We start from the raw sequence: 25,114 nt of genomic DNA on the forward strand, positions 1-25,114 counted from the left end.
CGTAGTCCGATAACAATTGACCACATTGTGACCATCTGCCGAAATGATAATGGGTAATTTGGTCAGATGAGCAGGTACTCTTGCTATTTTGCTTTGTTTTGAGAGTTACTTTGATTACAGCAACAGACAGGATATTGAATAGTACAGTTAAACAGTTAACTATATCGGGTTAAACAGTGCCAGCGGATAGGTTTTTGAAATTACAAACTCATAACCATTTAATCATGACATAACAGGAGAAGGTAACACCTTGTCCATGGAGTTGTTTCTGATTCACTTTACAATTAGTTTTTATACAGAAAAAGAACCCCCAAAATTCGTATCTTTATGGTTTACTGACACACGCACGCAACGCACGCACGTACTGGAACCCTTCAACTTATACTGATAGTACTAGTCACTACAGACACATATACCACACCACAATCACACGACTAGTTAGGTTTCGCTTCAGTCTGACCGTCAAGGGAGTCGGGTGTAAATACCGTCTCCCTATCAAACACTATTTCCAGGAAAACAACACAGTAACAGCAGTGTTGTGTACAACAGCCCTGACCTAGATCATGAATGCTGTAATGGTGTGCGGTAATGTGTATTGAAACATGCCGCCAAACCTGTCACTTGTGTCAGAAGAAATCAATACTGCTTTCATTCCACATACAAATAATCTAATCATTCACAACCAGCAACGTATGGGCGCTTCGTGGAGTGTATAGCTTGCACAATCTGTATTATGTGAAGCCAACTACTGACAATACACATGCTTTACGCAAATTATTATCTCATTTCCCCACACTGAATTTGTCAGCTAAATCTTTTCAAAAGAATAATACATTAATGGTTCAGTGTTGAGGAATATGGCTTTTCAAAATTTTGGGCTTGATCTGAAAAGAAAATATTATACATATTAGTCATACATTCTGGAGAATGTCTTGATACATCGTAAAATAAACATGTAACAGACATAGTGTGCTAGGCAATAGGCATGGACTTGTCAGTAGCCAGGGAGCGTCTCATAAGGACCATTAAGTTCAAGGTTTCTCACGTAGACTTGTGATGTGTCAGAAAGCTAATGTTTCTTTACAAACTCTTAACATTTCATCCAGGCAGGGTGGTTAATTAAGCTGAGGAGATTAAAGATTCAACAACACCTTAAACGTAATTGAGGAGAAATATTTGAAATCAATGAACCATTGACACTGACACAAACAACAGCTCTAGGTTAGTGTGACCTAGTTGGTACAAAGTCATCGTGACCTTGTAGTCAGTAACTGCTCAGTTTCGTCACCGTTTGATTCTGATACAGTCCGTTATTGGAGAATTGTGAAGAATATGGAAGCGACTTTTTAAATATTAATCATTAAAATAGTGTCCTTATTTAAATGAATTTTTTGGTCGCTTTGACATGAAGTAATATTCAGCATGCCTCAGTACGCATTCTTAGACGCATCGTTAAAATATCAATGGCGCCGACAGTACTTTATCAGGCCATAAATACACTTTTTTGCACTACGTCACACTGTATTGACGTCAATGCGAAGCCTCGTCTGCCCTCTCTGAAACGTACGCAAGCAGGTATTCTCGTACTTTGACTATCACAGAGAAGTGTGTATCTTAACTGTTACAGAATGTACTGAAAAAATGCGATTTCAGTGTAATGGATCGGCGTCAAAGGATACCCTTGACAATAAGAAAGAGGACCCATGTTTAATCATAATGAAGTTGGAATAAAACATTGTTTCCCGATTAACTAGGACTATTTATCTTTTTGTCCATTTATTCACATATCTTCCTAAGGTACCATGGCCATCATAGCATGTCAACTTCATTTGAGTCGGGTGGGTTTGGGCAGGGTGGGTATGCAGGCTTCAGACGTCCACCATCACCTCCCAGACATGTACTAAAGGGGAGGATCTGGAGAAACAGACCGGATATAGCAACACTGTGGCTAAAATCTAAAGAAGTCTGTAACAACGGGCGCACAATGTGGTAACGCAGTGTAACATTCAACGTGACGTTACTTTGCATCACGGAGAGATGATGATGCCGAACCTTGTCTCTCTGCTTGCATACACCTTTCAAATTGCCATTAACTATGATTAATTGTTGTCTCCGATGAGTTGTGATGCCACCACTTTAATATCACACTTCCATGGACAACGTTGAGAAAAGCAAGGGTTGTAGAGCACGGTACGACTATATCAGGTATCCTGGTTAATATGCACTGTGATCAGCAGCAGTATATGCAACAAATTATGAAATGACTCAAAATTTCAGTCGTTTCATGAAATGACTAAAAGGTCAGCTTGTGCAAAAACAATCAATATGCTTCACTTAACAACCTCACCTACAAAAGTGGATCACAATTTCAACACCACTTTTCGTTGCTAACAGTAAAAACTATTAAAACAACGACTGCTGCACTTCAGCTTGGATCTGATACATTTACACCTGTTTGTTTGACACCTGCTGTGTCCAGAGCAGCCACACATCACCAACTCCTGTCCACCACATAGAGAGGAAATGAAATTTCATGAAACAACTGAAGTATATTGATTGTTACAAAATGGCTTGATGTATTATTTCTAGCGTCCATATTCTTCGATCCCAAAAGTATTCAATAGCAGGTACAATGTCAGGCTTTACTGCCCCAAACTGACTAGCATGATGTAACTGGAATTCTTTTCAGTGCTGCATTAAATCCAGCACACTCACTAACGTATTCCAGAAGGACACAATGGTTTATTTCTACTGGAATTCTGAGAGACCATTTTGTGGATAACAGTTTACAGAACCTCTTCTGCTTTTGACCTGAACAACTGTTCAAGTAGTTCAGCTGTTCAACTGAACATGTGTTATTGCCACATGAAGGACACTGGCAGACTAGGAGTATAGTTTGATGGGATGACAAGTAGTTTATTTATTAATGTAATGGTAAATGGGGAAAGATTCAACTTGCTTGCAGTACAAAAAGTTTAATAATTGCATGGGCTGGCATAACAGTTAAAAGTTCTTTGGGGAGAGCACAAAATTGCAGCTTGGACAATTACAAAACAAGGTAAAATTCACCAGTCCATATAATCTGAACAGCTGGTCATCTTATTGGTTAAACTGAGTCATATGATAGTTTATGTACTGTATATTACAGTAGATAATCTGATCCCCTGCCATGGGGCTCCAAACTGAAGCCATATCAGACCATAAGACCAGTGACAGTTACTGTTATGGATGTGAAACGTGGGTGTGTTTGGTGAGGATTGTATCTAACAAAGATTTTACTGACACCCTGAAAGAAGTTGGATGAGGGTGTAACCCATAGATAAGACTCCATTTTACAGACTGCTACTTTTGGTCCTCAAAATTTGGCTTATCCAATATATGGTGGTGTAGACACTTGTCAGCTATCAGAGGGATTGGCTTTGAACTTTACTTCAGTATATCATTGTCCCCATATGTTAGTTATTCATAAAAAGAAGTGCTGTAAGGTGAATGTATTGATTTAATTAGAGATGGTTTGACAAAGCGATTGATCATCAACAGATGTTGGCACAAACATGATTCATGGAGTCAATGCTATTAACATGATAAAGTCAGTATTTTCAAAAACTTCTGCAAAAAGATTGTACATATTACATATACATGCAAGCTGGGCTTCCTTAAAAACCGACACATATATATCTAACTTTTGTACAGGAATAAAACTGAGGTAAAAAGCCTTCCATTTCTCCCATCAGCTTTACTGAGTGACAGTGCTGAGAATCCTGAAAACACTATGTGTGTTTGTTGGTGTCTCAGTGTCCATGCTCCATACGGTAATCTGTTTGAAGATCACGTATCACAATCTTGTCTTTCCTCATAATTCCTGTGAAACCTTTTAGTTTACACTGACAGAAAGTGTTCATGCATTATCATAAATGTTCATTCTTGTATTCAAAAACTTGCCATTCCTCTATTTGAACAAGCACTTTGCAGTAGAGATTTGTAGAATATCCTCTATGTACAGAGGAGCCAAAACTCTTGGCACAATGGAATGACCCCAGAACTCATTCGTAAAGTGTCTGTGTTGAAGTAGGCTGCCTATTACTGGACAAGGCCTTCAGTTGATGCAGATGTGTGTCTACCACACCTCAGGCTCCTCAAACATCTTCTTGGCTTTCTTGTCGCTGCAGGAATCTGCAACATCAAAACACTGTTCCATGACTTGCATGAACATTCAACCTTGCTAGTAGGTTGTTTCATGCAACCACATTCCCCACATGGGTAAAACATCTGAAGCCTTGCGGTAACAAGGACATCATTCCCCACGTGGGTGCAACATCTAAAGCCTTGCGGTAACAAGGACATCATTAACACGTGGGTACAACATCTGAAGCCTTGTGGTAACAAGGACATCATTAACAAGTGGGTACAACATCTGAAGCCTTGTGGTAACAAGGACATCATTAACACGTGGGTACATCTGAAGCCTTGTGGTAACAAGGACATCATTTCCGACCTAGGTACAACATCTGAAGCCTTGTGGTAACAAGGACATCATTAGCACGTGGGTACAACATCTGAAGCCTTGTGGTAACAAGGACATCATTCCCCACGTGGGTACAACATCTGAAGCGTTATGGTTACAAGGACATCCTAAATGTGGTTTCAGTGAACTCCATTGTTACCTGGTGACTCACATCCAGAGTTTGTCTCCATCTTCTCCTTCACCACATCCTCCTCCTTTACTTCATCCCCCTCCGGACCTGTTGTCGACCTGGAAACAGTCGTCATCAACAGTTGTCATCAACAGTCTAACATTGTAGTCCCTACTATTGGTTCCCTTTCAAATGTAACTGCAAGGCTTGAAGAAAAATTTGCAACTTTTGTAAAAATGTAAAACACAAATAGAATACAATTGCCTAAAAATCTCTTTAAACATTATATTTGAAGCAAATGGCAGGATGTCAGATTCAGATGTTGTGGAAAACCACACTGCTTGGAAGATTTCTATGATTCATGGTAAATGTGGGATTTGAACCAACAGAACGACAGATCCCAAGGGATGCAACTCTATACTGCAAGATGTGAAACTACAGTGTTTCACCGCTGGTAGAAAATATACTTTGTCACCTAGAACCAAATATTTAAATGAAAGGTTGTGTGAGATCAGATCAAACAGTTAATCAGCATCCAGGGTACTAAAGTTCTAGTTTGAGTGAGCAAAATATTCAGGATTTCAGAAACAAACTTAATTGGACATTTTAAGTGTAAATAATGAAGGATACAGAATTTGGAATATAGATACACCTCTGAACCGGCACACCAGTGACTAAAGGGTATATCTTCAAAAAGTAACTCCCATAACTCACTAGGCTTTACTTTCACTGAAAATGAAATCTGTCAATCACTGTGGTAAAGAAAGGATACAATTCATCTTAAACAGCCAACATCATGTTGGTTCAAGAATACATGCATCCTTCATTCTATCCAGGGTTTGTCAAATGTTCAGCTGTAAGGTATGAGGTAACCTGTCTGAAGTTAAAGGAAATTCCCTTCAGTGGACCCCCATGTTGATGAGCCAAAACAGCTGTAATAAATGTAGTCATTATCATCATCAATGCCTTGTGTTATTCATATACTTTTCTGTTGTTGTTTCTCTCCTAGTACGATGAAATGTAGATATCTGCTATTTAAATGAAGCAGCAGTGATGTTCTTACTCTGCAGCTGGAGATATCCTGGGCTTCTTTGAATTTTCTGCATCATCAGATGTGTGTTTGCGTTTCCGTGGCATCAGAGAATATTGTGAGGTTGCTCCATGTTTCTTGAAGTCCTCGTATGTCATTACCTTCACAGAATTGTCTTCTCCGTTCACCAGGCCTTTGACAGCTGATGGGTTAAAGAGATGAGAGTCATCACAGTAGTAAACATTAGAGATAAATAATGGTAGAGTGGAGTGGAGTGGAGTGGAGTGGAGTGGAGAAGAGTGGAATACACAGTTGCTCACAGGTTCACTGTTGACTGACCTACAAGAACTTGTAAGTTATTGTCTAAGTACACAGGTGACCGACCTGCAGAAGCTGGTAAGTTATTGTCTAAGTACACTGTTGACCAACCTGCAGGAGCATTGTCTTTCCTGAACAGCGCAGCAAAGGCTGAAGTTTCATTGATCCATGACAGGGAGACGCCACCTACAGTGTACACAGATGATGTTGTGACGATAAAGCACATCTATGATATACACACTCTGTGATGAAACTTCAACTACAAGAAAGTGAACATAGTTTTATCTATATCAGATGTCAGGACATTCCTTTAATCAAGTCAGTGTGTTACCAAAGAAACATTAGGAAAGACGTCAAACACGATTCTACGTTGCACCTTCAGTTCTGTTTGAAAGTGAAGATATCACACGATAGTTACTCTCACAGTGACAGGTCTGGAACACTCACCATATGGAGCAAAAAGGCTGACAATGTCATGTGACTTCCACTCCTTAGGGAATGTGACATGAAACACATGCTCTCTCACTGGGACCACTGCAAGAAAGTGCGGACAACTTACAGTCATAACCACCTTCTAGACTCTTTACTGTTTAGACCATGAATCTATACTCTGAGACAAGCAGAATGTCTTAAATGATATATCCAGTCATTTTGGCTTCAGTTAATGGTGTAGTAGGGTATACTTGGGTTAAGTTGGCGTACTTACCATCTGGTCCAGTCAGGTTGAGATAGGGGATGTCATAAACCCTCATCATGAACAGCCTGTAATGAAACATCACATCCACATAAAACTGGATCAAGGTGTTCCTTTTTCACAAAAGCAAGGAGTAAAGAATGTTTAATGATGGTGTCAGGGCCCAGTGTTCTGTAGGCAACTAGTGGGTGTCAGGGAGATTGTGTCAGGTAGACTGTGCCAGCTTCCTGTACCACACCTCTACCAAACAGTCTCTATACTGGGGCGAATCTGTCAATGTTGGGATCATCTCCCATCGGTCATTATCTGATGACATTTAAACTTCAAAGCAGATTACTGACCATAACTTTTAACTTTAAGAACAGTGAACAAAATTACTATGAATTTCCAACACTGCATGTGTCTTCAGCATGTGAAACAGTTAACAATGAACGTTTGTCACTAGCTTCTTATAAAAGAATCCTGTTTAGGTTGCATAAGCAGCCTTTTATCTTCAGTTCTACTCCACACAATGAACCCCAGTTACAACTGATTCCCTGACTAGAAAGCTGAAGCCATCTTCAGTGTTGTTACTAATATGCAAGTACCTGTCAACTGTGGAGGAAACACTAATGGGGTTTAAATATCTGAGAATTATGCTTGTTGCCATCCTAATCACCAAAACTGCACCACACAACAGACTAGTGAGCCTGACCATTCCATTCCGTATAACAAGCACCAGTTGCTGGGTACCCTTTATCTCAACAGAATCCTCTCCAGGGGGATGTATGGCGTCTACTCACTTATTGACAAAAGGCTCGATGAGAGGTGACTGTGGAGAGATCCAGTCTTCGGGCGGCTGCTGGAATGTACCTGTTAAATAACACCAACATTATGCTAAACACCATATCAACAGATTATACATTGCATTTAGGTAGGTTGCTATCATATGACACCTTTTTAATTTCTTAATATCTAACTCATAAACTCTTGATAAGACAATACATTTTTGACTGCATAGTGGGTGTGGGATGTGGGGAGGTAAATACATTTGTATGGATTACGAAGGAAATAGTTTAGTGTTACACCACACACAGCAATATTCCACCTGTATGACAACAGTCTGTAAATAATCAAGTCAGGACCAGACAATTCAGTTATCAACAGCATGAACATCGATCTGTGCAATTGGGATGTGTTGACGTGTCAACAGAGTCAGCAAGTCTCACCATTTGATCCCAAGTCGCCCTTTTTGACAAGATTGGATTAGTGAAGATCTATTCTGAAACGGATCTTCATGGGCGATTACAATAGAAACATCTGCATAATGGGTTGGATGCATGCAGTGTGTAGTGATGCATGCAGTGTGTAGTGATGCAAGCAGTATGCAGCTGTAATCTCATTGTGATTTGTCCAAGTTAGTGAATCTAGTCCTCACCAAGAAAGTTGGCCATGCCAATGAAAGCAATTCCAGTGATGTATGCATCGTAGCCTGCCTCATGCAGAAACTCTGTCTCTGCACTGTATTTGGAAAACTCCTCTGGTAGATCTGGAATACCCATAGCAACCATGGTCAATATATCACATAGTAACAGAGGTAACCTGTTACCTGTTCATGTCAAGTCATGGAAATAGGCTAAGAATCTTTCTTGATAAATCGGTGAAAGCAGAGAATCTAGTTACAATATTTCAGTCCTGTTAACGTGGTTACAAGTTTACCTACCAACCTGCGGCTTTACAAAAGGTTTAGCTTCAACAGTCCTGCGTAAATCTCCTAATGTTGTGTTGATGATGAGATCCTGGAGGAGAGAGACATACACTGTAAGCCATCCATCCTTGAAGGAACACATCAGTAAAGTATGCATATCATGTCACTACAGGCTGACAGGGGGCAGTTTCAGCAGGACAGCAGCTAACACTGTCCAGAGGAAGTAGCGGCCGACTCAAACACAGTGTTTCACTTAAACTACCTTGAATATATAAAGTTCTCTGATCTGCACATTAACTTGTTCTCATTATGAGAACACACTGATATACATAGTCATTGTCAATATAAAAAAAAAATGTGACGTGTACCTTGAACGGAGCTGTACTGGCCATCAGTTTTGTATCCAGCAATCTGTAGAATAAAATACCAACACATTGTTAAATAATGGTATCATGCTCATGATCAGTACAGTCCTATACCAGATGTTGTCTCATTAATTGAAGGATTTCGATAATAAACAAGTCAGTTAAATATTGAATTTCCAAATAAAAATACTAATATAACTATAAAATAGAACATATAGAACAAGATGTGTATATTTATCCTGACCGTTGAAAGGTGTAGGACAAATACACACAGAAGAGTTAAGACTCTGTCACTGACCTTGGAAGGCAACATTTCAACATTGCCTTGAACTCGTCATATTCCTGGAGGGGAAACAAAAACTCTTCACACAGAGATAATTTCATTTTTTCTGATTCTTATCTTCAGTAATACAGTTGTCATCTCCTTCACAGTATGATGTAATTTTCTGAATAAAATTTATATTTTATACTTATCCTGACCTATTATTCTTATCTCCTCCCTCTATGCAAAGATAGTGGAACACTTGAAATCCTTTGAAGTTCCCTCCTAATTGAAACAGATGTACAATACACTCCCCCATTTGGGGCCTCCCTTTCCTACCAATATGATCACATGACCAGTCATGCGATAGTTTAGTCCTGTTCTTCCGATATTCATTTGAATATCTGGGACTGGGGTATCACATCCAGTTGAACTTGTCTTCTCTTGAAGCATTTATTGACTGGAATGTGATGATATATAGATCAGCTAGTGTCCTGCTAGTATCTAAGGATGAGTGAAATTCAGCACCTTTGTGGAACAGTCAGTTGTTGTGCAACAACAAATGGCCCAAACTGGTGAATGCCTTGGGGCTACCTCTGTATCAATGTCCCGCAGGTAGTGATTGGCAAACACCATATTTAATTCCAAAAGCAGCCCTCCATTATAGTTGTTAGCGAGCAGTTTCATGCATAGCAAGTGTCCATGCCACGGCTCTCATTTCGTGTGGATTGGAGGCTTCTGGAGGCCATCAGTATAACAGCTGTAGGCCATCAGTATAACAGCTGTCATCCATACTGAGAGTGTTGCCGGATACTTCCATAGGAGTCTCAGTAGATACTGGGATAAATAGGCACTTGAAACACTGTCTCCTTGTCTTAATACATTGGAGATGTACTTTCAACGCTCTGGTGGGGCATAATGATAAATCCTGTGTATCATGTAGCCCAAGGACTGTAGATAAAGCTGGGATGTGGAATTGTCTGTCCAGTTGTTCAGGCAGTTGATTTTTGGTGATAAAATCCCATTTCAGTCCTAGATATACAATCTCACTATGACTTGAGTCAAATCGTGTGCAATTTAAGTCCAGAGCATGTATTTATGACATCCATGCGAATGTTGTTAGGGTGAGTAGGAACAGCGTTTTCTGCATCAATAATTCAAGCGATGTCAAGTCTAGTGACTTGTAGACCGTGAGGTGTTGTTGTATAACATTACAGTCCCAATCTGGAGCCTTAAATGTGCGTTGTTGGTCTTTCAACTTGAATGAGCAAAGTAAAGCAAGCAGTCCAGGTACTTTAGTCAGGTTGATCCCTGTTTCATGGTGATAATAGAGATGAGTGCTGCCAAGTATGTTGAGAGTGCAGAACCTTTCAGTATGTTGTAGAGAACATAAGTATTCCACTATTTGAGGATGTGTGGCCTTCATTGAAGTGAAGTCTTTCTTCCTGGGTATGTTTCAAACTGCACCCATTCAAGATCATATAATGTGTGGGTAGATCTATGTATAGCTAGGGTGACTGCTTTTGCTGCTCTATCTTCGATGTTTCAAGCTGGCTTTGATACAATCCATACATGAAGTTGAAATGATGCTGGATTGCTGTGAGCTTGTTTGGTGTGCGGATGAACGAGAAGGTCCTTCCACTCTGGTTCCTTGATGAGTACTGGGAACCAATCTCTTTTGCTAGATTGTATCTGATTCAGAATTTGCACTATATTTATATTCTATTAAAAGGCGAGTGAAGGACTAACAACGGCTAACAACGGCTAACAACAGCTGACATTGATAATTTTAGTGATCAGCCACACGTACCCCGGGGGCATGGCTGAGACACCAGCAAGTCTTTGTCTAGATGTCAGAAGAGAACGTCATCAGAATCGGGATCATCTCAGCCTAAGAAGTTGAAGTCATCTTTGTCAAAGACTAAGTGTTCAACTACTAGACCTGAGCTGAAAAACACTCAACTACTTCTTCGAAGTCTTTCAGCGATAACTTTGTCCCTGACAACGGACATCACATCTACAACGAACCTCCATTCCTACTGCCCGAGGTACAGATCATAGATCCTTCTATAGATCCTGCTATAGCTGCAAATGTTCACTGTTTACATCCCCCATTTAACAGAGATGCCGTCATCATTTGTCGTCTTCATCAGATACGGACTCACACAGGAAAAAGCGAAGCCACTCATGGAATGGTAGTCATTCCAGGGATACACATAGACAGAGGACCATGATGACACTTGCTGCCAAGACATCATTCCCCATTCATGCATGTACTTGCGAAAGGACAGAGATGGATATCATCAATCACCATCACCAGAGGATGCCTCTTCTCAGACTCAGAGATTATGCATCATACAGTTTGGACATAATCTCACCATCGAAGGACTCCAATGAGGCTCATACCTGTATGATGAGTAACAACGATATCAACACTTTGACGTTCCGTTCCAGGGTTATGAACGAGGCTCTCAAAGTTCAACAACCCGGAGAATGAGGAAAAAAGGACGAACACCCAGAAGAAGGCTCAACAATTCATTTTGGAGCATTTAGCAGATTAACATCTGCAGGACTGAATTTACTTCAGTGTCAACCACATGGAGATGAAAGCTGTAGTCAACGCAGTACAGCATTGGTTGACAGAATTGAGGGACAAACTACTGACGGTTCATACAGACAAATCCACAGTAGCGTTCTGCATAAACAAACAAGGATCAACATGATCTCACACACTGCCACAGCTGACCTTTCAACTCTTCGAGATCGTCGATGATTTGAACCTCCACATAAGGGCTTGTCACATCCCAGGTGCATGCAACATCATGGCCGACGCACTGTCATGCCCTCTAGAACCATCTCCAATGGAATGGATGCTACATCCAGATGCGTTTCAACTCCTCAGTCAGACATTCGTATCCCCGCAAATAGACCTGTCTGGCACAAGGTTCAACAAGCAGATACAAACATTTGTATCTTCAGTGCCGGATCCGTTAGCATGGGAAAACAGACAATGCTGATAGAACTGATTTTAGTCAGGCCATACTGGCCAAAGGAGAGAGACAAGCACAGCTGGTTGGTCATGTGACCGTTTTGGCTGCAAAGGGAGGCCTCTGATGGGTGAGTGTATTGTACATCTGCTTTAATTCAAGGGGAACTTCAAGGGATTTCAAGTGTTCCACTAACTTCACAAAGAGGGAGGAGATAAGTATAATAAGCATGAGTCAGGATAAGGGAAAATCTATGATTTCAGTCACTTGATGAGTCTTGGTTGGGTTTGTATTGTGTCACAACTGTATAAATGTCACAGAAATGAAACATCACATAACCAAAACTTTGTTTACACTATTTTCTACTATAAACGTGGAAAATAAACAATAAACATCGGTGATAAGTTAAACAACTGATCTGACAGCTATATCACCATGCAAACTAATATGTACAGAAACATACTTTACTCTCATTTGGAACTTTGAAATGATAATGTTTATATTAGACTAGTTGAAAATGAAATTTGATGAGGACAATATACAGATAACCTATCTCCACATGGAAAACACAGATTGTGAAGTATGTTTATGTGATACTCATACGCATGTAACTGTCTGGATGACATGCTGACTTTCTCTTGGCAACATATTGTGTACAATGGTAAGTCTGTTGCTACCTCTGGGAGGGGGAAGTTGAACTGGTTGATGACATGGATGAGATCCAACAACATGTTGTGTCCGACAACCAACTTGCCCTGCAGTCAAACACCGATATTCCACTGTAACCATGGGGATCTATACAGTAGGTCTATTAAGGGTTAAAGTAGTGATGAAACCTTGTACAAACGAGAAGTTGTTATCCAAAACATTTCATGTCTAAAGACAAAGCCTGCTGAGGTATAAATGGCAACCAGGTTTACACTGTGGAATTGACAAGATATGTTGAAGTACTTTTAATATTCAGGTGAGTAGAGACTCAGTGCGAGTGAAATCTGCTTGCTCTGCTATATAAACATGTTAAATACTACTTTAATGGGGACCCACTTATTATATAAACATTCAAAGAGTGAAGAACAAAGGCATATGTATCACAACCTCTGAAACTCATGTTGTATAGATATAGGCATCTGAACGTCAGAACAACCATTCAGTACTCACAGTGAGTGAGTGAGTGACTGAGTGAGTTTAGTTTTACACCGCACTCAGCAATATTCCAACTATATGGCAGCGGTCTGTAAATAATCGAGTCTGGACCAGACAATCCAGTGATCAACAACATGAGCATCGATCTGTGCAATTGTGAACCGATGACATTCGTCAACCAAGTCAGCGAGTCTGACCACCCGATCCCGTTAGACGCCACTTATGACAAGCTTAGTCACCTTTTATGGCAAGCATGGGTTGCTGAAGGCCTATTCTACTCCGGGACCTTCACGGGTCGAGTACTCACAGACTGTGACAGCATCCGTGTGATTTTACAGAAACCAATAGCTTCATCCACCTCGGCCTGGAAACAGTGACAGTCCATTAGTCTCATAAGGACAATACATGCACAACTCTCTACTGGAGAAACGGGGACAATACATGCACAACATCCTACTGGGGAAAAAAGGACAAAACATGCACAACTCTCTACTGGGGAAAAAAAGGACAATACATGCACAACATCCTACTAGAGAAAGAGTAAGACAATACATGCAGGACTCTCCCAGAGAAACAGACAATATATGCATGGACTCTCATGGACACAAAGACAATATATGCATGAATATCCTGGAGGCAAGGACAATATATACATGGCATATATTTGCCATATGTTGTTTAATAATCACAGAAAAGATAGTGTGTACCTATTCAATTTGGTCACATAGTACCACTGTTAATGGTCAGTATCTCTGAATATCTGCTGTGAAGGCAATGCTGCATCAGCAGTGATGGTTCAGGGCTAGTTGAGCTGAAGCTCTAGTCAGTCTCACCATCTCAGCATCCATCTTGGCCTTCTCCTTGTCCCTCAGGTCCTGCTCACTCTCCACAGCCGACACCACAATGTAGCGCTCCTTCTTCTCCCCAATCTTTGTCTCCAGGTGGATGTTGGAGTACCTGGCAGAGAGCAACAGTAGATCATGTATATATGTTACAGTCAATGTTTACAATCAGGCAGTGTGTACAATGACTGAAATGAACAGGCAATGTGTACATTGAATGATTAGTTAACCAAATTATTGCACAGACTTACTGATAGTTTAACAGGGAGTATTGAGAAGACAAGATTAACATGGAGTTTTGTCTTTGATCACAGAGGTTTCTGTTAATAAAGTAATGTTTATAGTTCAGATTAATCAAATTTTCCTTAAAGCAGATGCTTCTTTAGAAATGATAGTTCCTTAGAGCAGAGGCTTTCTTAGAAATGCTATAAAATGCAAGTATTTTCTTAGTAGACTTGACAGGGGCTGGGCTAAGGAGAGCACAGCTCATGGAGTCTGCATTTTGTAAATATCTCCTGAGTAGAAGACAGTTGGATTCAAAGTCACTCTTGTTGACTAAAGAGGAGTACTTTAATTTGACTGAAGATGTGAAGGTTGCACTAGGAGTTGAGAAGAAGTTGTTCTGGCAGTATTACTATCTTGGGAGGTATGAGATAGTGCAGTGTGGTGACATGGAGAAGTTAATCAGAAAGAGAAAGCCTGAGTCAGAATTTAGCTATTTCACTTATATTGATATTTGCCACTTATTCATTCAAACAGAACTAAACCTACACTAATCTGTCTTCTCAGTAATCCCTGTTCAACAATCAATCAATCTGTACAATAACTAACTGGGGCATGTGATGCTAAAAGCTGCCATCAAGGCATGTACTGTCACTAACAGGGTCTCAGTACTATATAAAAAGATCCTTTACGGTTTCCATGTTCACCACCTAGCTTTGGATGAACTTAAGCAGGCATTACAGAAAGAATGGCAGAACATTTCACAACTTTAAAAGCTTATTTGGTCAATGCAAAGATGTGTAGAAGTTTGCATATGTGCTCATGGTGGTCATACACATTAATGAACAATGCTTCACTGTCTAAAACTGAATCATAATGTCAACATTTTGCTCCATCATTGCAGCACTTTTTGCACAAGTGTTTCACAGGTTTTGATGATTTGTAAACCAGTTGTTGCTCAATACCATTTCATTTCATTTTGTTAATCATGTGTACATATGTTTCACCTTTCTATTCCATCATTTCTAATTTACTTAACTTTTTGGCACGAGTATATCTTAACCTGTGATGCTGAGATCAACATGCTGAGATCTTCAAAGTGTCTTTGTGACTAAGATAAGGACAAACTTTATCGAGGAACAGCTTCTTTATTCAGGTGAAGCGACGTTCGATACAGATTCTTGAGTCGTGGTCAAGCAAGTATGAGACAGATAAGACAGAATAAGAAGTTGTTCATCCATAAAGTTTGTCCTTAACTGATTCACCAACTTCTAAACATACCACACAAAGAAGATGTCTTTGTGACCTTGAAAATTAAGTGAAGGTCACCAAATTCGACTGGGTCCTGTGCTTTCCTTGAATGAAGCTTAGTGTCAACTATGAAGAAACTCCAGAAAATGGTTCTTGGGGTATCTCGTTGACAAGCATAACATACAAGTAAGCATGCTGAAAACTTCAAAGCGTCGCCATGACCTTGGAAATTAAGTGAAGGTCACCAAAACTGACTAGACACCGAACCTTCCCTAGACAGAGCTTGATGTTGAATATGAAGAAATTCCAATAAATGGATTTTGAGATACCTTAACATGCAGGTTAACATGAAGAAATCTTCAAAGTGTTGCCATGACCTTGAAAATTGAGTGAAGATCACAAAAATCAACCGGGCCCTGCTCCTTTTCTAGATAAAGCTTGGTGTTGAACATGAAGGAAATCAAGTGAAAAGTTTTTGCAATATCTAGATGATAAGGGTAAAACGTTAAAGTCCCCTTGTAACGTAAAGTGAAGGACAAGGTCACCAAACCTTACTGGGATTTTCTTTTTTGTGATGAACCTAGGTACTAAATATGGAAAGAATCTAGTTAATGGTTCTTAAGATATTCCAAGTCATAAGTTCAGCCTAATAGTATATCACACATATCAAACCGCACATTTAGCGCGGATAATAATAATGGATGAAATCATGGTTGATGATGACCATTTCACAATCTGTACTTTGGCTGTTGACTCACTTCAGCCTGGCTGTCTGGTAAATGAGTTTCCTCTGGAATGCAGAACACTGGGGCAATTGAAGGGGCTCCTTGGTTGCCTTGGCGATGTAGTCCTTGATTTGTTCACTGTAAATACACAACAATTAGTTCCTGTGTAGGTGAGAAAATCTACTTGGCAATATGAATAAGTTTGCTGTGGATTCTTTTGAGAACTAAGCAAATGTCTGTGACAAAACCATTTGAACCCATTTGATTGAAGTGTGGTCATTTTCTAGTAGTTTGTATGTTGATAGATTTGCTTAGATGACACAAGAAACCTGATGACGACTTCCATATTGGTGGCTTAAGAATCAAACTGGGGGAATAATTAATATTGAATGAAAAATTCATACACACTCACTGATCATTATGTTTTCTACAAACATGAAATCTGCTTGACAAATACAAAACATGCACCTTTCAGACTTGCCAACTTACCAGATATTGTCAATGAAGTCCTTCTGATCATCAGGGACCTCTACTGGCCCCTTGTTGGGCCCAGCACTGGCCCCATGGGGACTGGTGAAGGCTGGAGATGACAGCTGGGTGTGCTCAGCATTCCTCTTCTTGATTGACTCCTTCAGGTGTTCTTCTTGTGGCAGGGTCAAGTAGGATATACCTGAACAGTGTCAACATGTCACATAGCAACTGAGATACTGATGTACCATGACTATATGACTGCTCTTACTCTAGCTGAAGACATCACACATGAAGATACTTCCTTCTTGTAACCAGTTGGCTAGTTACTTACAGAATACCATACATGCTAGTTGAGTGACTTTTAACATATAACTCACAAGGATCTATTGTAAGTACAAGGTGGGTAATTGTATAGAAAACCCATGCACAAGGTAGAGCAGTAAATGGTGTCCTGGTCTCAAGTGGAAGCAACTGCTGTTAGACTATTGTTGGAAACTATTTACTGTGAGTGAAGATTTGATGTAGATGGTGATGTTCTTTGTAATATATATCCATCCATATGGATGAAGAAATGTTGTTCAGAGTCAGCATTGTTCACTCCACATCAGGGGAGCCTGTCATGTCAGTGTCTACTATGTCAGTGTCTATCATGTCAGTGTCTACCATGTCAGTATCTACCATGTCAGTATCTATCACGTCAGTGTCTATCATGTCAGTGTATGCCATGTCAGTATCTGTCAAGTCAGTGTCTACTATGTCAGTGTCTATCATGTCAGTGTCTATCATGTCAGTGTCTATCATGTCAGTGTCTACCATGTCAGTGTCTACCATGTCAGTGTCTATCAAGTCAGTATCTGCCATGTCAGTGTCTATCATGTCAGTGTCTATCATGTCAGTGTCTATCATGTCAGTGTCTACCATGTCAGTGTCTATCAAGTCAGTATCTGCCATGTCAGTGTCTATCATGTCAGTGTCTACCATTTCAGTATCTATCATGTCAGTGTCTACCATGTCAGTATCTATCAAGTCAGTATCTGCCATGTCTGTGTCTATCATGTCGGTGTCTATCAAGTCAGTGTTGACCATGTCAGTATCTATCATGTCAGTGTCTACCATGTCAGTATCTATCAAGTCAGTGTCTACCACGTCAGTGTCTATCAAGTCAGTATCTGCCATGTCTGTGTCTATCATGTCGGTGTCTATCAAGTCAGTGTCGACCATGTCAGTGTCTACCATGTCAGTATCTATCAAGTCAGTGTCTACCATGTCAGTATCTACCATGTCAGTATCTATCACGTCAGTGTATACCATGTCAGTGTCGATCAAATCCATGTCTATCACGTTGCTGTCTATTAATTCAGCGTCTATCATGTCAGTGTCTATCGTTTAAGTGTCTATCAATTCAGTGTCTATCAAGTCTGTGCCTATCGTGTCTGTGTCTATCAAGTCTGTGTCTACCATGTAAATGTGTATCAAGTCAGTGTCTATCCAATCAGGGTCTATCATGTCATCGTCTATCAAGTCAGTGTCTATCATGTCATGGTCTATCATGTCAGTGTCTATTAAGCCAGTGTATAAAGGTATATTAAGTCAGTGTATAAAGGTAACAGCACCTGACAACCCAATCTAATCAGTTGGCTCTCACAAGCAACAGATTGCTGGGTACCTGGTCTAACAGTGGTCAACACTGGGGGGTAGGAAATAGATGCTATATACATATATATATGTGTATGATACTGTCTCAAACAGCCTTAAGCCTTATTCATTCAATCACATAACCACTTACCTTCTCTAAACAACTTGTTAAAATCAAAATTCTGAGACACAAGGAAGTCAATACTTGAAGCCTGCAACAGTCAGGATGTGAAGGTGAGTTGTTTAATGAATACATACTGTGGAAGCTCCCCAAACTGGCAGCCCTCCAATCTGACATTTTCTCAATATTGGGACAAGAATTGGGTCAAAACAGAAGCTTTTTAATTTATGATTATTTATGGCGTCAGTCTATTCTGCATTTCGGTATCTCAGCACTCCTGTTCATTGCCTGATTGGCTGAGCATGCATGTACAGTCGTGCCCCATTTACCCGAACCTCAGATATCCAGAAAACTCGCTTTCCGAATGTAAATTTCCTAAGACGAATTCACAACGTTGTAAAATTACTCATGTATCCGTAAATCCGGTTTCCGTAACGGAACGGTCATTTTCACATACAAAACACTAAATTACGTGCATTTTTGTCTCGTATATCCGGATGGCTGAGCACTGTATGTTTACACATGCAATTACTGAGGGCCTCTCGTGCCATAACATGAAACACAGTGGATTACCATCAAGGCACCTGATGTTGCCTGATAACAGGAGTATGGGTAAGGATTATATATATGGGTGAATAATGTGGGTCTCTTGTATTATCAGTTTGTCATCACTCTTAAGACGAGATCAAGGAAACAGCAAGCTAAACCTTTTAACTTTTTCACCTCATGAAATATAATATTAATGGAAGCCGTAACGTACATGTACATTTGTGTTGTATTTTTCTAACGTTATCTTTATCGATGAACAAAGAATAGGATGACTATTAACACGTTATTCAGTCATATTTTACAGCACATAGGTCATTCTCAGATTGAAAAGGGAAAAGTTCTTTAAATCTGCACAACCTCTATACCAGCATTTTTTGCTGGTCGCAACGTATGACAGTTAAGAGGGCTTTCATTGCATAGCCAAAATATTTTAGGTACACAAATGATTAATATCAAACGTGCTTGTTCCCCAGAAAGTTATAACAGGTTAACTTTCTAATCAGCCAAAAAAATAATGGAATTTTCATGTCTCTATTACAGTGAGCGAAGCCTTCAGAGTTAGATATAAATTTACTTCATCTTGTGAAATGATTGCAAATGGCTGTTGCTAATGGTGAATAATATCTGCTGTCCTCTGCATATGTTAAATCATGATGTGTGAGTGCTGTGTTCAACCCAAGACCTCTGCTGTTCAAGGCTGCCTGCTGAATTGTTTATTTAGTGAGAGACACCTGTAATGGGCTTCATGCCATGGAAAGAAACATTTGAAAAGCTGTTACAGCTCTGCAAGAAATGATGTCAAGGCCTATGTTGTAGCTGTAGTCCGAAAACTTTGGGAGTAAGAGAATCAGGAGCCTACTCAAGAATTACTGTCAAGCTACATGATGTCCAATTGGTAATGTCCAACAGAAAATTACAAATCTCTTAAACCATTTGTGGAAGACATTTCCACTGATATGAAAATCCCACTACTGGCGCTAGGTACTGACCTGACACAGAAATCGTCGATCTGGAGCCTGGCGGCTGAATGGACGTGGGAATACATACATGTTGAATGGTCGGGCTGTGTAACTAAAACAAAACACTGGGACGTCACTGCATATTGGAGAGGCCCTAGATGTCAGGACTAACTTGATACTTATACTATGCTTTCAAAGTATAAAGTAGAGCTAAGCCATGTAGATTTGAATTTTCATGAATGGGGACATTAACTGGTGACAAATCACATGAAGAGTAAAAAACCCTAAAATATCTGGTAACACTGAAGTGAAGTCTTCCTGCAAGTTAGGGGAGTCATAAATCACTGCAGTAGAGTTAGAATGACTATAACTGCTACTTGTGCCACTTTCAAGGTAAAACCTCTGGTCATTAACACCCTTTGTAGATGATCCACATGGGCAGAGCCTTTGGTTCCAGTGGTGGATGTGCCTTTCACTACTTTGTGTGTGGGTCGGCAGATGCAGGGCCTACTCCAAGTCATCAACTCCTGGAACTATGGGCAACTTGGCCACTAAGACAATGGGTTAGCTGCATCTCCCTACACTTGTGTACAACTCTAGGTAACTGTACTGGAGGTAGGTATGTGTATGTTCACCCCAAGCTGGTGGATTTGAACTGGTGACATGAATACTGGAAGTGGTTCTGTGTTAGGTACATCCATCTGGGCATATCTGCTGTAGATCAAGATTCAGTTTCCACATTTTAGGACGGGTGACAGTGGGTCACCTTACAGCTACAAACACATGCCTGGAGTAGGAGAAAAGATGTTGCAAACTGGTTCCACCTCCCTAATGTCAGTGGAAATACACTTTCAAGATCAACCGCTTGAACTCACCATCTTAAAGTGTGTTTCCAAAGGGCGTGTCTAACAGTGACAAATATACCAACATGCCAGGCATAAAAGGAGCAGGGGGTGCCAATACTGTTGGACGCCCTGACTGTGTTGGAGGCAGAGTGGATATTGTGGGAGTGACCTCCCAATAGTAAGGTATCAGGCCCAACAGGTGAAACAGGCACCTGTCCTGAAGCAAGATCTCATGGGACGGGGCAGTGTGGTTATCACAGTAGAAGTAGTACTGACTGTTGACCTGGAGGAAGGCCCAGAAACTACCATTCCACATGGGACATTGCTCAGACTCACAGATCCAGATACACAAAGACCATCAACAATCAACGTCAAAAACATGCATTTATCCAAAAGGCTACCCAACCACCCTCAACATCATAGTACATCTTATGTAGTAAGACCATCTTCAGATAGAAGGGCCATCAATGATTTATGTTCATGCACATAATAATGCACCTATACCTTTTTGTCTCTGGATCATATTTAAATGCGGCTAGGCCAAACTGTACCAGTAGAAACTGTGCTGCACCCTGAAAATAGAGGTACAGATTATAGGCATGACATGTAAACACTGAAAATATAGTTGCCACACTAATACAGAGAAGTCATGTTTACAAAAGTATAGTTCACACACAGAAAGTGTAGCAATGCTGCAATCAAAAATTGTACAACTCTACCAACAGGTCTCGTTTGTCACCACCCTATCAAAGCCCATGTGTTGCTATTGTGTCTGGCTTCCTACCCAATCAAGCTATACAAACATATTCACTACCTGTATATATGCTCCCCTTCCTCACACTGTTCATCACTTGTTTGATAACGGTGTTAGAACCTACACCGAAATGTCACTCATAGCAATAAACAAGTTGTTCATCCATATATTATCATCCTTCCTTACTCTACAAACAGTGCAACTAAAATATTCACATGAAACTTTAGGATGTTAATTTCAGACTAAACTATGTTCACAGAACCATGGAGACTGACACAAGAAATAATCCTGGTTGACAAGCTGACACTGTTTACTTGCCTTTCTCAGCTTGTGGTATCTCTCTTCAGGAGTATCAAATGATCCAATTGACTCAGCATCCTTAGCATGAAGTCCTGATAATAAAATAATATAATAATCTGTACATACTAAATAATATTTGTTCAACACACGGGATCTTTTGTCTTTTCCACCCCAACAGATGTTACACATGATAACATTCAAAGTTGGTTTGATCAAACATTCTTTGTCTTTGAACACACTCAGTACCTGTAAGAATTATTTATCATAATTCATCTCAAATCCCTGTCATACAATGGATATAACATTTACCCTAATGATCAAATCCAGTTTTTCTCTTAATGAGAATTTCCTCACATAACTGTATTCCCAAACAGACTGATCATGCTGATACTTTTAAGAAAGTAAATATCCAGAACAGATATATTACCTCAAACTGCCAAAATGATTGACATGCTTGAGTACATAAATATCAAGCTGCACTTTTCAATTAAATATTGTACTGGTCAATGTTTTATTTTGCTAAATGAAACACTGTATCAAGATCATATTATCCCATCTATGCTCTTGCAAATATTCTAAAGTTATTCATTTCTGAGTAAATGCACTCTGTTCTGATGTCCCTGTATTAAGAATACAATGTAGAACTACACTTACAGTACTGGTTAGTGACTAGTTATTGCCGTACACCAGTTATCGCCAATACATGGCTGAAACGTTTGCGCAGAAAACTTAACCTGTACTTCCATAGTATTTCACACATTGACATATCCAAAAGAACAAAGGTTACAAAAGTTAGAATTACTGTGAGTATTTCACATTGTATCCGTTACAAATATGAATGCTAATGAAGGAGAGACCCAAACACGTCTGTGGTATGTCACATGACCATTAGTGTGTTGACATGAAATTTCATAAACTATGAGAATTGAATGAAAATCATCCTGGCTGTGTTGTGAATCTATGACTTGACAATTCAGTCTACAAAAAGTGCAGATTTTACTTTGTCTGAACATACCCATAATGCCAACAGTCAATGAATTGACCCAAATTTCCATCTCCATTTTATGGACTCGACAGATACCATGCAGATGATACTGACAAAATATAACTGTCAATTTTCACTTTTATCTTTACATTTTTCCTCGAGAAAACAAACATTGTAAATTGTAAAAATCGCAAACAACTACTCAAAATGTCAAGTTTGACAAGTTCAACCCCGTGTTGACATTTCCATATTCCCCTCAGCTTAGATCAGCATCCGTCAACATTCACAGTGAGAGCGAGATTTGTTCTTTTAAACTTCCTTTTTTTAAACAAATTCCAATTATGAAATTTCTTCAATATGTCAAGGTTTGAAACAGAATAGTTTTATTACCAAGTTTATGTCAAATTAGGTCAATAACATAAAAACTTCAGAAATGGCGATAATTGGTCTTGTTAGTTGTAGGCAAAGCACAATCTACACTACCGCGCTTCCTGTTGACCGTGTTTAGGACAAACACGATCATCAACTGTAAACAAGCAGAAAACATCGGTGAATAGCTGATCTATCACCAAGATAAATTTTTATTTCATTCTGTTAAGAAATAATGGAGCAAATTGTTAAAAACTGCTTAAAAATGGCGATAACTGGTTGCTAGCCAGTTCACTTACAAAGAATGAAAAATAATAAGGGCAGAACAAATGCTGAGAGAATGTACACTTTTGCAGTTTGTGTTGACTATCTGTGGATATTACATATGACATTCCCTACCTGTAAATTCTCCATCAATAGCAAGGAAATCTGCTTCACTGATAGCTTCTTCTATTTGACTTAAGCACTCCTTAAAGTCTGAAATTAGCCAATTTAGAATAAAATTATACATGAACACATAATAAATAACAACAATCACCCAGAAGAGCGTTTCCCCTTGGCAGTTTTAGCAGGATGCAGCACCCTGTCCTTTGATTCCTAAGGCACCTTGCCCTTCTGACAAAAATGTTGCAAAATTCCTGTCCTGAGAGAACAGGAGAATATGAGACTCAGCTCTTTCGGCGCGTTCTTCAAAAAGTTCCACTGTTAAGTATTCCTGTAGCGCAGGTGATTAATTTTTGTAATGGATGATTACAATGCAACGCATTGATGTGATAGCTAAAGCAGAGCTCTGTAATAGCAGGATGCTAACATGATGTGCCCAAATGTACAATTGCATTCGAAATTACATGCCGCGAAATTTGATTTCTCTTTTGAAAATGAGGGTGATTCACAGATGTCGGAGACTGACACGAAATAAATCACGAACAAAGCTATAAAATAGTTGAAAATGACACTAGCGAACGAAAGATGATGAACATAGTGTACTTTGAAGAAAATTTATTAAAAGCGAAAGTAACACTACAGTTCTTACTCGCTTTGGTGACCTCCATCTTGTTTTGATTTAAACACTTACAACAAGCACAAATGTTGAATTCGCAATCATCATAATTTTTGAGACATTATGTTATATACTACAATATATCCCACAATATAAATATATTTGAATCAAGTAAGTTGTTGAGCTGTCTTGTGATCTTAATGTTCGTTTTGTTGCAAGGGGTAAATTAACGATACTACTTCATAACAACACATTTCAATGAACGTAAGTCTTCATGCAATTGTCCACTTAAATGGATGTCTTTAGATCAAACATATTTAATACACATGAACATTTTGGGGAGTACAGCTTTTGTTCAGAATTGCAAGAATAAAATGAAAAGTGTACTCAAGAACGTTTGCTCAAAATGTTTACTGGCTGTAAGTGCATTGTTTTGGTCAACCAGAGACCATATAATATGGTCTTTGGGTCAACCAATGGCGATGTATAATCACAACAAGTATGGTATGATAATAGTGCAAAGATCAAGGTATTTTGTCATTTAATGAACTTGAAAACTTACAAAATCAAAGGCACAGTTCTTGATTATTATCAGGTTCTTACAAGTACCATGAAAATGGAAAGATACCATTAGAAATAATTCATTGATTGTCCATAATCATTACGTTAACACATCACTGTTAGCGGGGCTCCAGATAATTTTTCAACACGAGGAGTACGTACGCTTTATTTTTTCAATATGAAAGTATTGGGAAAAGTTAGAGTACTGAATGGAATTTAATGGCGTGTAAGTAATCTTGTGTTTTGTTTCGTATATGCACCACATCATTGCTGCTCTTGTGCAAACAGGTCAATTAACAATAAAGCAATACTTTTTCAGTAAATGATACTAAGACCGTACACAATTGCTGTGATGCGTATGTGCTACGTTTTTTTCTGCTTTTTTCCCTACCGTATCGTGAACAT

The 25,114-nt window shown here is 39.4% G+C and overlaps 1 protein-coding gene across 1 annotated transcript; it reads right to left on the reverse strand.

The window, feature by feature from the left end:
• Nucleotides 1-2,900: 2,900 nt before the first annotated feature.
• On the reverse strand, nt 2,901-24,243 carry LOC137284307 (poly(A)-specific ribonuclease PARN-like). The gene is made up of 22 exons (XM_067816074.1): nt 24,182-24,243; nt 23,548-23,625; nt 21,813-21,886; nt 21,245-21,312; nt 19,926-20,007; nt 18,418-18,478; nt 16,650-16,830; nt 16,194-16,298; nt 13,954-14,077; nt 13,428-13,484; nt 12,655-12,732; nt 9,027-9,070; nt 8,732-8,774; nt 8,379-8,454; nt 8,094-8,204; nt 7,459-7,528; nt 6,689-6,744; nt 6,430-6,516; nt 6,094-6,168; nt 5,698-5,866; nt 4,665-4,753; nt 2,901-4,173 (listed from the first exon to the last, which is right to left on the reverse strand). The coding sequence occupies exons 1-22, from the start codon at nt 24,198-24,200 to the stop codon at nt 4,118-4,120; spliced, it is 1,803 nt and encodes a 600-aa protein (XP_067672175.1). The 5' UTR covers nt 24,201-24,243; the 3' UTR covers nt 2,901-4,117.
• Between the last annotated feature and the right edge of the window lie 871 nt (nt 24,244-25,114).

The sequence above is a fragment of the Haliotis asinina genome, chromosome 5 (assembly GCF_037392515.1).
Source record: "Haliotis asinina isolate JCU_RB_2024 chromosome 5, JCU_Hal_asi_v2, whole genome shotgun sequence".
In the NCBI taxonomy this organism is placed as follows: Eukaryota; Metazoa; Mollusca; class Gastropoda; order Lepetellida; family Haliotidae; genus Haliotis; species Haliotis asinina.